The sequence below is a fragment of the Tiliqua scincoides genome, chromosome 2 (genome assembly GCF_035046505.1).
Source record: "Tiliqua scincoides isolate rTilSci1 chromosome 2, rTilSci1.hap2, whole genome shotgun sequence".
Classification (NCBI taxonomy): Eukaryota; Metazoa; Chordata; class Lepidosauria; order Squamata; family Scincidae; genus Tiliqua; species Tiliqua scincoides.
Genome location: NC_089822.1, coordinates 261,277,432 through 261,291,200, shown reverse-complemented (window position 1 = coordinate 261,291,200; position 13,769 = coordinate 261,277,432). Strand labels below are relative to the sequence as shown.

General features: G+C 47.4%; 1 protein-coding gene across 3 annotated transcripts; it reads right to left on the bottom strand.

Annotated features, from left to right (window-relative positions):
* Nucleotides 1–477: 477 nt before the first annotated feature.
* Nucleotides 478–11,170, bottom strand: LOC136640417 (zinc finger protein 135-like). Of its 3 annotated transcripts, none has more exons than XM_066615537.1 (6): nucleotides 11,021–11,170; nucleotides 6,990–7,111; nucleotides 6,427–6,528; nucleotides 5,325–5,423; nucleotides 3,837–3,938; nucleotides 478–2,484 (listed from the first exon to the last, which is right to left on the bottom strand). In XM_066615537.1, the coding sequence occupies exons 2-6, from the start codon at nucleotides 7,021–7,023 to the stop codon at nucleotides 1,103–1,105; spliced, it is 1,719 nt and encodes a 572-aa protein (XP_066471634.1). In that variant the 5' UTR covers nucleotides 7,024–7,111; nucleotides 11,021–11,170; the 3' UTR covers nucleotides 478–1,102. The 3 variants fall into 3 exon arrangements, with proteins under 3 accessions (XP_066471634.1, XP_066471636.1, XP_066471637.1); XM_066615539.1 differs by having other exon boundaries at nucleotides 11,026–11,170; XM_066615540.1 differs by lacking the exon at nucleotides 11,021–11,170 and adding an exon at nucleotides 10,741–10,799.
* Between the last annotated feature and the right edge of the window lie 2,599 nt (nucleotides 11,171–13,769).

The window sequence follows — 13,769 nt, the reverse complement described above, 5'->3', positions numbered from 1 at the left end:
TTCCTGCTCAGTTCCTTTGCCACTTACTTTTGGCATCCTGCATGGGCTGGATAGGCTTATGGCCTGATCCAGAGGGCTCTCATTATGTTCTTATGATCAAGCTGCTGCCTGCATGCTTTAGGGTGCAATCCTAACCCACTTTCCAGCACCGACACAAGGGCAATGCAGCTCCCAGGTAAGGGAACAAGCATTCCCTTTCTTTGAGGAGGCCTACATGAGTGCCAGCCAATCCAGTGGCACTGCTATGCCAGCTTTGGAAAGTTGGTTAGGACTTGGGCCTTAGAGTACATGTCTGCCTTGATCCTACATAAGAATATAAAAACAGCCTTGCTGGATCATACCAACTAGCATCAAATATAGCAGCCTTCTCCTAAGGAGGGCCAGCATCTGCTGCACAGGTTTCTGAACGTGTATATATTATGGAGCTATCATGGCCGATCCATACCAAGAGACATCCCCTCCACACATTTGTCTACTCTTTGAAAGGGCATGTAAGCCAGTGGATGACACTCCATCTAATGGCACCAAGTTTTGTAACTCAAAATGTCACTGCAGACTTCTCATGAACTCAACAAAAACAAGACTATTTATTAAGATGCCCAATCAACTCTTTCTACCATCGTAACTGTATCAAACCAAAGAATCTTCTTCAGTCTTGAATTTCTTGCTCTATGGAAAGCTTGGAACTACAGGAGTGGATGGTGGGGTGAGGGATGCATGGTAGTGGTGGAAAGTCAGGTCCAAAAAGTATATAGTTACACTTGACTATTGAGACCATTGAGAAGATGGAAGCCAAGCAGACTAATTTCATACATTTACTCTTAGATGGCTATCTTCTCCATTTTGGAAAATGCTCAATCCAGCACCAATTCAAGCAGCCAGTTTGCCCACTAAAATAAATGGACTTAAGCACACCTAATTCTGTGCTGGACTGTGGCCTATATGTGAAGCCACAGCCAATAGGAGGCTACAAGAGAATAGCTTGTCTGCAACCACCTGAGATCACGCTAGAGGCAAAATCTGCACTGGGGCCTTCCTAGCTTGCAGCAGGAGTTCTGCATGTCTAACAGCCATCATCAAAATTTCTCTACACTTCCAGCCTTCATTGTTTCTCTCCCACGTGAGTTCTCTCGTGCTTATTAAGAATTGTCCTCCTAATGAAGCCTTTGCCACAATCAGAGCATTTAAATGGTTTCTCTCCCGTGTGGGTTCTCTCATGAACAATGAGGCTTGAGCTCTGGTTGAACCCTTTCCCGCAATCCGAGCACTTATACGGCTTCTCCTCTGTATGGATTCTCTCATGCCGGATGAGGCTCGATTTGTCGCTGAAGCTTTTCTCGCAAGCCGAGCAGCTGTAGGGCTTCTCACCCGTGTGGATTCTCTCGTGCTTTATCAGGCTGGACCTGTCGCTGAAGCTTTTCCCACAGTCCGAGCATTTGTAAGGCTTCTCTCCAGTGTGGGTCCTCTCGTGATTTGTCAGATTAGACTTCCTGTTGAAACTCTTCCCACAAAAAGAGCAGTCAAAAGGTTTCTCCCCTGTGTGGGTTCCCTCGTGCCTGATAAGGTGTGATCGGCTGCTGAAGCTTTTCCCACAGTCCGAGCATTTAAAGGGCTTCACTCCTGTGTGGATCCTTTCATGTGTCAGGAGATGCGACCTCCGGACAAAGCTTTTCCCACAGCTGGAGCACTTATAGGGTTTGTCTCCTCTGTGGGCTCTCTCGTGTTTATTAAGGCTGGATTTGTCACTGAAACGCCTCCCACAATGTGAACAGTTGTATGGTTTTTCACCTGTGTGAATTCTCCTGTGTATGACGAGGCTTGAATTCTGATTGAATCCTTTCCCACAGTCTGGACACTTAAATGGTTTAAGACCAGTGTGTTTCATCTCGTGAATAAGGAGGTTTGATCTCTGAACAAAGCCTTTTCCGCACAACGTACACTGATACGGTTTCTCCCCCGAGTGGATTCTCTCGTGTGCAAGGAGGCTGGAGCTCTGGATGAACCTCTTGCCGCAGTCTGAGCATTTGTACGGTCTCTGTTCTCGGTGGATTCTTTCATGTCGAACCAGGGTGGAGCTCTGGTTGAACCTTTTGCCACATTCTAAGCATTTATACGGCCGCTGCTCGGTGTGGCTTCTCTCATGCCTGATGAGGCTGGAGCTCTGGTTGAACCGTTTCCCACACTCTAAGCAACTGTAGGGCTTCTCCCCCGTGTGTTTCCTTTTGTGCCTGATCAGGCTGGATCCGTCACTGAAGCTGTTCCCGCACTCGGAGCAGCGGAACGGTTTCTCTCCCGTGTGGATTCTCTCATGAGTACGAAGGTTGGATCTTTTCATGAAGCTCTTGGAGCAGCGAGAGCATTTGTGGGGTTTCTCAGCTGTAGGCTGGCTCTCGTGTTTGATAAGGTCTGGTGTAGCACTGAAGCTTCTTCCACAGCCCAAATAATATGGGGTTTCTCTCACGAAGGTTCTTTCAGACCCATCTCCTGCCAGGGTAAGCATAAAGTCATATCAGTTTATACTAGGTTGCTGTCACCTCTCCAACAAATATGAAAAAAACCTTCAAGGACAGGCAAATTATAGCTTTGACACTGGATCTGGCACACAAAGCCTTTCCAGCCAGCCTCCAGTATAGCCTCTGATCACAAGGGCCCTACCACTCCTTCCAGTACGCATCTCAGCCAATTCTCCCTCCCAGTGAAGACACAAAAACCACTTTAACTCACACTCTTACAGCATGATCAAAAATAGACATTCCGGCAAAGCCCTCCCTATATGAGATAGTTCTACTATTTATTCCCAAGCACAGCTTCGACTTGAGATGCCAAACAAGAGTCGGTGTGGCATAGTGGTTAGAGACTTGGACTAGCACTGGTCAGACACAGGTTCAAATCACTGCTCATCCTTGATTTTCATCAGATGACCCTCAGACCAGTCACAGTTTCTTTATTTTACTTACTGAATTTGGAGATCACTTTTCATTTTTTTTTAAACCAATGTTTTTTTTAAAAAAATCGGTTTTAAAAATCTCTCTGCCTAAGCTACCTCACAGGAGGGCTATGAGGATAAAAGGTGCGACAATCATCCCATTCATTGGAGGAAGGGTGGGATAATAAACAAACAAACAGTAAGGACTTTTACTGTTGTGGTCCCTGTAGAATTGAGAAATTGTTCTTCTTTTGCAGTTAGTCTTGTCTGTTCATACTTTGCTGCCACTCTGTGTCACCAGATGACCCCAAATTCTAGTACTATTGGAGGGGAGAAGTCTTTCTATCCATTTCACACAGTGGCTAGCTCAAATGGTCAGGAGAATTCTGGGAGAGGAGAAGTCAAACAGCCAACAAGCAGGCCAGGCCAGGCCAGCAAAGCAGGGTTCATCTTCTCTATTCTCCCAGTAAAACAATCAGGCAGAAATGGCCACCAAACTTCATAGTCCATCAACAGCTGTAATGAAGCTGCTGCACACCGAGTCAGATCTTTGGTCTACCTCAATAAGCAGCCACACTCTAAGGCCTCAAAGTTCCTTTCCAGACCTGCAACCCAAGATCCTTGAAGTGTAGGCTGAAAGTGGGGCATTCTGCATGTGAACCATGTGCTCCACCACTAAGGTGAGGTCCCTCAACAGTATTATATTTGTGAGGGTTAGATGGAACTTCCAGGTTCAGAGACCACGTACCTCTGAATACTGGGAATGACAGCAGAAGACTGTTGGCTTAATGAGAGCTTATGACAAGTATCTGGTTATCTGCTGTTGGAGAAAGAATACTCCCTTGGTTTGCATGCACCATTTTTGTTAATGGAAGCACCAAGAGACCTGAATTCATTTAATCTTGCTCACCTGTGTGGGCCCCTTGAAATATCCTACAGTCCTTTGACCCCCGGTAGCATGGATCACACGGTTCCTCATCTTGTTCCAGTTTTACTATCACATCGGGAAGCTCTGATCAGAGACAAGATGCACGATGGAGGTCAGAAGTGATGCTTAAACTGGCAGGTGTGGATGTCAACCAATAGCTGACCAAATCCCACAGTAGCATGAACCCTGCCCCAAGCCATCAGCAAGATACCCAGGGAGCCCAAGGAGGAGGAAGAGCCAATTGAATTAGTGCTGGACCCAGAACCAATCCCTGCCACTAGGATGGAAGCAACAGCCCCAGGGCTAAGAGTACTGGCATATGCACTCCACAAGCATCACTCAATCAGCCCCACCCCACACCCAGAGAGTCTCACATTCCCTACACCTGCTCACCAGCATTGATAGCAGGGTTGTAGGCAAGGAGGAGGAGGTTCAAGGCTCCACACTAGAGGCAGGGCCAGCTTCAAGCCAATTGGACCAATTACTCCAGTTGGGCTCTAAGGAGCCCCCCCACACTAGGGTAATCGACTCTTGTCAAATACACACAACATATTGCAATGGATGCCTAAAGACCACATTACAGGGTTTTATAAAGATCAGCAACAATTTGAATTTTCTTCTGAATTCTTGACAAAATTACAAACAAAAGGGTTTGTTTATACTGTATATACTTTTAATTTTTTTACTGCACTTGAATTACATAATATGTTAATTATAGAAAAATGTAAAAATTTATTTCTCTGAAAAACTTAAAACATGTAAACATACAGATAATCTGTATTTTTTTTTTTTTTTTGATTCTGTGGTTCCTGTAAACACGAGTAAAAGGCTAAGGGACATCAGAAGTAAATATTTAACGGAACCTGCCCCCCCCCCCCAATAAATGTTTCCAATTGTGCCTTACAGCTGCTAAGGCCGGTCCTGGCCAGAAGGGTTCCCCTCGAACGCACTTCCCTCTCAAAACTGCAGAGCTGGAGCCTGGGAGGGAGAGTCAACACCCAGTAGAACTCTGACTCCCACCAGAACAAGGTGTTTTCTCAGTTCTGTGTGGTCCGTGCCTTGACTAAGGACAAGGGAAACTGAACTTTCCCCAATAATGGGGAACCAGGCTACGTGCTATACTTCCCACATGAAAGGGAGCTCTGTTTGTTCAGAATTAGGAAGAACTTTCCTTCCAGTAAGCAAAGTTGGAAGCTCTTGAAGTCGTTCTGCTAGGGAAGGAGCAGCTACTTGCCAAGTCTTTTCCTTCTCTGTGTATATGATTCTCTCTTTTCTGGTAGCTAACTTTCCTTACAAGCAGAGAACATGTGGAGAAAGATTACGAGTGATAAACAGGCAAAAAGCTCAAGTAGCACCTCCTCCTCCCCTATCAATTTGACTTCAAGCCCCTCCAGCTTTTCCTGACCTCTTGAGAGGGTATAACTTCAAAACAAGCGTGAACAGTCTAGTTCTAATAATTTGTTCCTTCACCTGAGCTGTAATCTTGTGGGATCTCTCTCTGTTCTGAAACGGGCTCTGGAATCCATGGATCACCTCCATGGATCACTTCTGATTTGGGAACAGGAAAGCCTGCATGGAAAGCAAAGACACAAGAATAAGGAATGTGGTATGCCACATGTCTGTATAGGAGTGCTCACTACATCCAGCCCAACCATGGATCTCCATATGTTGGACAAGGAGAGAGCAGAATTTTAAAAATTTAATTTTAAAAAAGCACACTTTTAAAAGAATTTATAGCCAACCATTCTAAAACAATAAGAACATAAGAACATAAGAACAGCCCCACTGGATCAGGCCATAGGCCCATCTAGTCCAGCTTCCTGTATCTCACAGCGGCCCACCAAATGCCCCAGGGAGCACACCAGATAACAAGAGACCTCATCCTGGTGCCCTCCCCTACATCTGGCATTCTGACTTAACCCATTCCTAAAATCAGGAGGTTGCGCATACTCATCATGGCTTGTACCCCATAATGGATTTTTCCTCCAGAAACTCGTCCAATCCCCTTTTAAAGGTGTCTAGGCTAGACGCCAGCACCACATCCTGTGGCAAGGAGTTCCACAGACCGACCACGCGCTGAGTAAAGAAATATTTTCTTTTGTCTGTCCAATCACGAAAATCAATGCAGCTTACTCAAATTATAAACAATTTGGTTAATATTGACAATAAACCAGAATAAAAAATCAGAATAAAACCAACAGCTGCAACCTCAGTTAATTGAAAGAGGAATCTCTTTGTTAATTTTCAACAGATTCTAAAGTATGAGAGTCAAGCGTAATCCTTCACATGAAAGTGCACAAAATTCTGACCTTGAAAATGTTTGGAGTCATTGAAAAAATGTTGGAGACAAGCATGCACGGAACTCTAGAGTGGCAGCTCCAGAGTGATCGGAGATGAGGTCATTGCCAAGCTGCAGAGTGCCAAAAGGGAAGCTGCGAGGGGCGTCTATTCCAGTTGTACAATTATGCAGTTTACAGGGAGGGCTGGCTTCGGATATCCTGTGGGTGATCCGACAACAGAAGTTTGCAGTCCTGCTTTGTGCACCTTCAGTGTAGCAAAACCTACCCCTCACCTGAGCAGGCACCTGGGAAGCTCTCACTTTCTTCTGATCCCTGGTTATTCGGGAGCCAGGCTGTTTCTTCGGCTTCAAGCTTAATGGTCACATTAGGAAACTCTGATAAAGAAAAGGAAAGACACTTGAGAAAAAAGCAAATGTTGATCTCTTGTAGGTGAGAGTAGGTGAGGTTTGTGCAGAATCATCACCAGAAAGGACATGGTTTAGTTAGATCGCACTTCCTTCTTCTTGAGGCTGGGCACTTTAGTGGAACCCAACAAAAACTTGTAAATCAGAGATACAAAGACTAAATACAATAATTACAAGAATGTAGTTATACTTAAGAAGAAACATATTATGAGAACAAATTCCCTTTTCTCAAGTTTCCTTGGGAAAGTATCCCCTGAATATTTGATTAACAAGTCTCCTTCGATGGGCGTGTCATTCAGTTTCAGGAACTGAGTAAAATCAGGGCCACATTCCAGGCCCAAATCTTCCTTGAGCTTGGGACAGCCCCCCCAATCCAATTTTCTAAGCCATGGATTTCTAATAAAGAGGGGAGGTAATTAGTAAATCCTTACCTAATGAGGCCATGTTCCTGTGATTCTCCTGCATGATGATAAAGGTCACTCATTGGGACTCAGCTGATCTTTCTTGCTCCTTCATAAAACACGTGACCACATCCTCAGAAGTCACTAAAAAGCTGAGAAGCAAAAGAAATAAACTGTGCATTTTTGTTACAGAAGATGGCCAGGATGACTGAATGATTTCAGATCTTCAAAGTGCTCCATACTGCATGTTTGAACTCACAACAACGCTGTGATGAGGGTCACCTTTATTCCAATTGTACAGGTAAGTGCCTGAGGTTGCCAAGGACATTTGAGAATGCGGGATATTAAATCAGATCACTGATTCATCAATGCTAGGAGCTCTGATTGGCAGGAGGTTTCCAGGGTCTCAGGCAGGGGTTTTTCCCTGACATTTTAACTGGAGATGCTGAGGATTGAATCTTGGACCTCCTGAATGCAGCTGAATCACAAACTGCAGCTTCTACCTTAGTTTAAGCCATTTTTGCCCAACATTGCATATACACAACAGGGATCAAATGTGTACACATGTCGGCTGGGCAGAATTGGGTTAAAAGGGCCTTGTCCACCCTACAGTACAGTTTTATTTTTTACATGTTTATACTACCCTTCCTTCAAGGAGCTCAGGGTGTTATACATGGTTCCTTCCCTTCTTTTGTCCTCACAACAACCCTGTGAGGTAGGTGAGGCTGTGAGATAGTGACTGGCCCAAGGTCACCCAGCAAGCATCGTGGTTGAGCGGGGATTTGAACCTGGCTCTTCCGGGTCTAAGCAACTACCAAACACTACACCATCCTGACTCAGAGCCTTACCAAGCTCAGATGGCAACCTGATCACTAATAGCAGTGCAGACAATCCATTTGTAGGGATCCAGGAAGGGAGACTGACTTCAGACTCTTTCCCCCCTCCCTTCCCAAAAGGGGGTTGGCACTACTGCCTATGATCTGACTCCTGCCCAAGCACTGATGAGACCCAGACTGGCTTAGCTTCAGGAACATGACTGTATTGTGCACCTTCAGATTATACCCTGGGAGTGGCTCTTCATCTAGCTAAAGATCCTTATTTACTTAGAAATGTCCCATGATAATCAATGGGGCTTACTCCCAGGAAAGTGTGGATAGGATTGCAGCCTGAGACTCTTGCTGCAAAAATGACCAAGGCCCAAATTCTGCACTTGCATGGCTGTGCCAATGGGACATGGGCTGCATCCTGCAGTTGGGTGTCACTCAGGGAGGCCTCCTCAAAGGAAGGGAATGTTTGTTCCCGATACAAGGACATCTGCAAGAGGGATCTGAAGGCCTTAGGGATGGACCTCAACAAGTGGGAAACCCTGGCCTCTGAGCGGCTCGCTTGGAGGCAGGCTGTGCAGCATGGCCTTTCCCAGTTTGAAGAGACACTTGGCCAACAGTCTGAGGCTAAGAGGCAAAGAAGGAAGGCCCATAACCAGGGAGACAGACCAGGGACAGACTGCACTTGCTCCCGGTGTGGAAGGGATTGTCACTCCCGGATTGGCCTTTTCAGCCACACTAGACGCTGTGCCAGAACCACCTTTCAGAGCGCGATACCATAGTCTTTCGAGACTGAAGGTTGCCAATACTATCTCAGAGCTGCATTGCCCTTATGTCAGTGCTAGAAAGTAGGTTAGGATTGCACCCTAAGAGTCTTGTGGTGCCATAAACCTAATTGTGGCACAAGCAACCATGGGCTACAGAGGACTTCTTTGGGAGCATGAAGTGGTGTCCTCAGGTGAGAGATAGCTAGGCACACATAGGTATGGAGGGGGGGAAAAGGAGGAGCTGTGTAAACAGTAGGACTAAAAGGAGCAGTGAGAGCAGCGCCCCAAAGTCATGTGTTAAATCTGTCCATGTCACAGCAGGCAAACCAACACCTATAACAATTCTTACCAAATAAAAATCAAGGTCTTTGAACACGAAGCCTAAGCAATACTTTCACTCTCCAAGGGATGTCTGGGTTAATTTGTTGCTGCAGAAAGATGGCTTTTTCAGCTGCAACCTCCCTAACTCCAGAATTTCCTCCCTGGGATGTTTTGCTGGAACCAACACTCCCCATTTTCAAAAGGGGTAGTAAAAGTACACTGCAAAAGGGGTAGTAAAAGTGACTGCTGCTCAGTCAGGTCTTTTGGTCATTGTGCTCTTTTTTGTTTCGCTTGCTACCATTTGTTTTACTGTGGTTTGTTTCTAAGGATATATTGCTTTTATTAACTTATTTGTCATTGGCGTCTTTATTTTTATTGATTATTGCTTTGGTGATCCCTTGCTGGGAACAAAAGGTAAAACATAATTTAAAAAAAAACAAAACAGAGTTCTGTGACACCTTAAAGGCTAATACATTGATTTCAGTACCAGCTTTCATGGAGCAGCACCCTTTTTCCCCATGGCCCTCCCACACACATACAGAGGGGCACAGAAGTGGCACAGAACCTTGTCATAGGTTAGCCTGCTGTTTGCAATGGTTTTTCTCTGTCCATGTGCCAACTGAGGATACCACAACATGCATATGAGGAAATTCCCTCTAGTCTATGAAAACCCCTGCCCTGATAAATCTGGAAGAAACAAGATGCAACTCTGGAGAACTATATAAATAAGGGCGCAATCCTAACCCCTTATGTCAGTGCTTTCCAGCACTGACATAAGGGCAATGCAGCTCTGAGGGAAGGGAACAGACATCTCCTTACTTTGAGGAGGCCTCCATGAGTGACACCCAACTGCAGGATGCAGCACACGTCCCATTGGCACAGCTATGCCAATGCTGGAAAGCACTGACATAACGGGTTAGGATTGCGCCCTAAGTGTTTTTCTACCTTGGGGTCGGGACCCAATGGAGTCAGAAGCCTCAGTTGTGGGATCGCAGCAACTTACGGGAATAAATGAATAAAGTTGAAGAGCACCACCAAGTAAAGGGAGTGGCATCTGGTGTACCCCTTCAGGTACCAGGAGATTGTGTCCCAGTCATAAGAACATAAACAGAGCCCTCTGGATCAGGCCATAAGCCCATCCAGTCCAGCTTCCTGTATCTCACAGCGGCCCACCAAATGCCCCAGGGAGCACACCAGATAACAAGAGACCTGCATCCTGGTGCCCTCCCTTGCACCTGGCATTCTGACATAGCCCATTTCTAAAATCAGGAGGTTGCGCATACACATCATGGCTTGTACCCCATAATGGATTTTTCCTCCAGAAACTAGTCCAATCCCCTTTTAAAGGCGTCCAGGCCAGATGCCATCACCACATCCTGTGGCAAGGAGTTCCACAGACCAACCACACGCTGTGTAAAGAAATATTTTCTTTTGTCTGTCTTAACTCTCCCAACACTCAATTTTAGTGGATGTCCCCTGGTTCTGGTTCTGGAACCAGTCGTTCTCAGGTTCTAAAATAGCTTTCTTGTCCCTCCAACTGGGAGGATGTTACAAGGGTAGTGACAGGGTGAGGATAGGGTCCTCGGAGGGGGTGTGGGATAGACAGTGCGGGGTCCCCAGTCTCGTACTTTATTTATACACTGGAGTCCTGGCACGAAAAAGGTTGAAGACCACTGATATAAATGTTGAGACATATGGTCCAAAGTTCTGCAGCCCTCCATCTCCAGCTAACCCCACCAGCCCTGTCTAGCCTATCCTTCAACAAGCCATCCCTCTGAGGATTTTGCAGGAAGGCTGCACCAAAGACAGGGCGAGGGTGAAATGGTCCCAATGCTTCAGGAGGCTGATCAAGTCCCCAGGTGCTCTCACCGGTTTGGCAGCTGTCTTGTCCCTGGGATGCTCCAGTGTCTCCCCCTTCACTTCCCCAGCAGTCCTCAAGGAGCTTCTGCTGCACCTGCCTCCTCTTTCCCTTCCCTTCAAGCCCTGAAAGGGCTGCCCCCTTGTGCTGCAGTGGGATCCCAAAGAGCAAACCTGCACCCACTCCGAATTGGCACCCCCTAATTCAGATCAGAATCCGGATTCTCCCAGGAGCATGCATTAAATTTTTGAAAGCAGCTTTTTTTTTTTCAGAGGGAGGGCAGAATCCAACCTTACTCTGCTCCTTGTCAGTGCAACACCAGGAGTGCAGGGTGATTAATCCGAATTAAGCCATCGTGTGCATGCATTTCTCCCCGAAGTGGCTGTTCAGTGATTAGATCTGGTTCGTCCTCCTGGTAAAGCTGCCATTCCCATTGCTCAGCCTCTCCTTTTCCCTTTGCTTTCCGCTTCCCATCATGTGATGAAGCCAAGCCAGACGCCTGGCAAGTGAAGCCTGGCCGATCCGCCCTTTGAGTGCATGGACGGGCGGGGGGAATGGGCTGCTTTGCAGCCTGCAGGAGGAATGAATGAGAAACGGCTGCAAACACTGGATTCGGAGTGGATCAGGGTGACTCCCCAATGCCATGCAGCTGCCCAGTGCTTCTTGAATGTGTCCTGATTCCCCTTTATTCCGTTCCTTTTAAAATATTTTTAAAAGATCAGGTCTTTAGAGAGCCACCCTGCAAAAATGCAGGACAGGTTGTCTGTGCATTCAGAGCCACTGCAAGTTCCAGCCACACAGGACCAGGGCCCATGGGGGCGGGGGGGGGGTCAAGGGGGTAATTGGTACCCAGGCCTAGGGTCAACGAGGGGGCCCAAGAGCCAAAAGAGGGGCCTGGACATATACTGGGATCTTATATTTTCCTACTTCACCTGGACTTGCTGCCCATGTGGGATGCTGGGTGCATATCTGCTGCTGCTACCAAAAGCCATAAGCGCCGGACCAAGGAATGCATACATGACCATCCTGAAACCCATTTCTGCCCAGCCCACAGGTGTACGCATTTGATCCCTGTTGTGTATATGCAACGTTGGGCAGAAATGGCTTAACACAGTGTCACATCTGGGAGGAAACCGGCCTGCTACAGTAGCTCTTTGGCTTGTGGATCTGCTTGCCACAAAGGAGTGTATTGGAGCTCAGGGACACAGCTGTGGGACTACAGCTGCTGCAGAAGTTTTGGCACACACAGGACACTTTCCCTTCTAGTGCCAGCCTTAAAACCATGATGCTCATTTTCTGCAATGATTTTCTATATTTAAAACATTTTAGAGAGACTTAGGGCATAATCCAAACCAGGCCTACTCAGAAGTAAGTCCTATTTTGTTCAATGGGCTTATTCTCAGGAAAGTGTGGGTAGGATTGCAGCCTTAGGAGTGTGTATGTTTCTGTATCTAGCTGCCAACGCTGCACAGGCAGGTAGACCTGGGTTCCAAAAACTTTTCCCATACCATTTGTAACTGTTTAATTATATGTAACTGAGGGCCCAATCCTAATGCCTTTAGCCCTGGTGCTGAGCTGCAGTGCTGGCGCTAGGTGTTGTAAATGTGCCATAAAGCAGGTTTACATCACCATGGGAGTAAGGGAGCTCTGGTGTTGGGCTAGCATTAGCCCTGGGTCGAGCACCTGGTGGTGAATGCCCCTCTGCCACTGGAGACAGGTAGGAGAGCTGGGTGACCTTCTGGGGAGGGAGGCATTCTGGGCTGGGGGAGGGTGAAACAGGGGAGGGGCTGAGGCAGGAGGGATGGTGGAAGCCTCCTCCACTAAAAAACCTGACATGGGGCGCAATCCTAACCCCTTACGTCAGTGCTTTCCAGTACTGGCATAGAGGTGCCAATGGGATGTGTGCTGCATCCTGCAGTTGGCTGTCACTCACAGAGGCCTCCTCAAAGTCAGGGAATGTTTGTTCCCTTCCCTCAGAGCTGCATTGCCCTTATGTCAGTGCTGGAAAGCACTGACATAAAGGGTTAGGATTGCGCCCATAGAGTTTCTCAAGTTTGCGCCAGCAAAATAGTCGGCACAGACATGAGAAGCCCCATTGTGGGGCCAGGCACCTTCCTCAGGAGGAGGGGACAAAAGTCCCCTTCCCCCAAGGAGACCTCTGGTGGCTTCTCGGCACCTGTGGAGTATGCCCTGCAACACTTAGCGCTCTGCACCCCTGCTAGCTATGCCACTGCCTTGTTGATGGCATCCTTCAGTCTCGGAAGACTATGGTATCGCGCTCTGAATAGTGGTTCTGGAACAGTGTCCTCTCCAGTGCACGAAGCCTGGGTAAAGTAGATATGGAGGATAGACTGCTACCCATGCAGCAAATCCCCCCCTCTCCACGTCACTGTAATGAAGGGTTGCCAGAATGTGACTGTGTTCAGCTATGAACTGCCTCAGGATTCTGGCTCCGGATTTTGCCTCGAGGTTGACTCCTGAAGCCTTTTCCATAGCTGGATGTAGCCACAAGGCAGTGGAGGTTTGGGATCAGAGTTTTCCTTCTCTCAGATGAGCTGCCTTCCCAGGCTAAGGAGTCCCATCTACCTGGTGGCTGTTTAGTCGCCTCTTAGGACAAGTACTGCCAAACTGAGGGCTTATTCTTATCCCCCAGCCCCCAGGGATTGGATTAAAGTGAGGGAGAGGTGCGTATAATCAACCTCACTCTCTCTTCCCAGATTCCATCTTTCTCCAACGGCAGGACAAAAGTCGAGACGGTTGGAGATGGGCTGAGCGCAGTGGTTGACCAGGGCGTCTTTCGTGTCTTGCCGTGCTCTTAGCATACCATGTCGCCTGCAGAAACCGCCTTCACGACCGTTGGTCCTGTTCTAGTAGGTCTCATCCGCTCAATCCACCGGAGCCTGTCTTCACATGCTCAGGATAGACAAGTCCCAATCTCACCGAAGGTCAATGACCCAACAGCTACCCTCAACCTGGTTTGGCCAGCCTGTTGAAGTTGTTGCTTGGGGTGTGGCCGCTGCACATGCTACAGCTATTGGGA

Excerpts from the sequence above, each read along its gene's own strand:
- LOC136640417 (XM_066615537.1), bottom strand. The coding sequence starts at position 7,023 with ATGCAGGAGAATCACAGGAACATGGCCTCATTAG. Across the intron at positions 6,529-6,989 it reads CAGGAACATGGCCTCATTAG|AGTTTCCTAATGTGACCATT; the intron begins GTAAGGATTTAC and ends TTTCTTTATCAG. Across the intron at positions 5,424-6,426 it reads CTTCCCAGGTGCCTGCTCAG|GCTTTCCTGTTCCCAAATCA; the intron begins GTGAGGGGTAGG and ends CTTTCCATGCAG.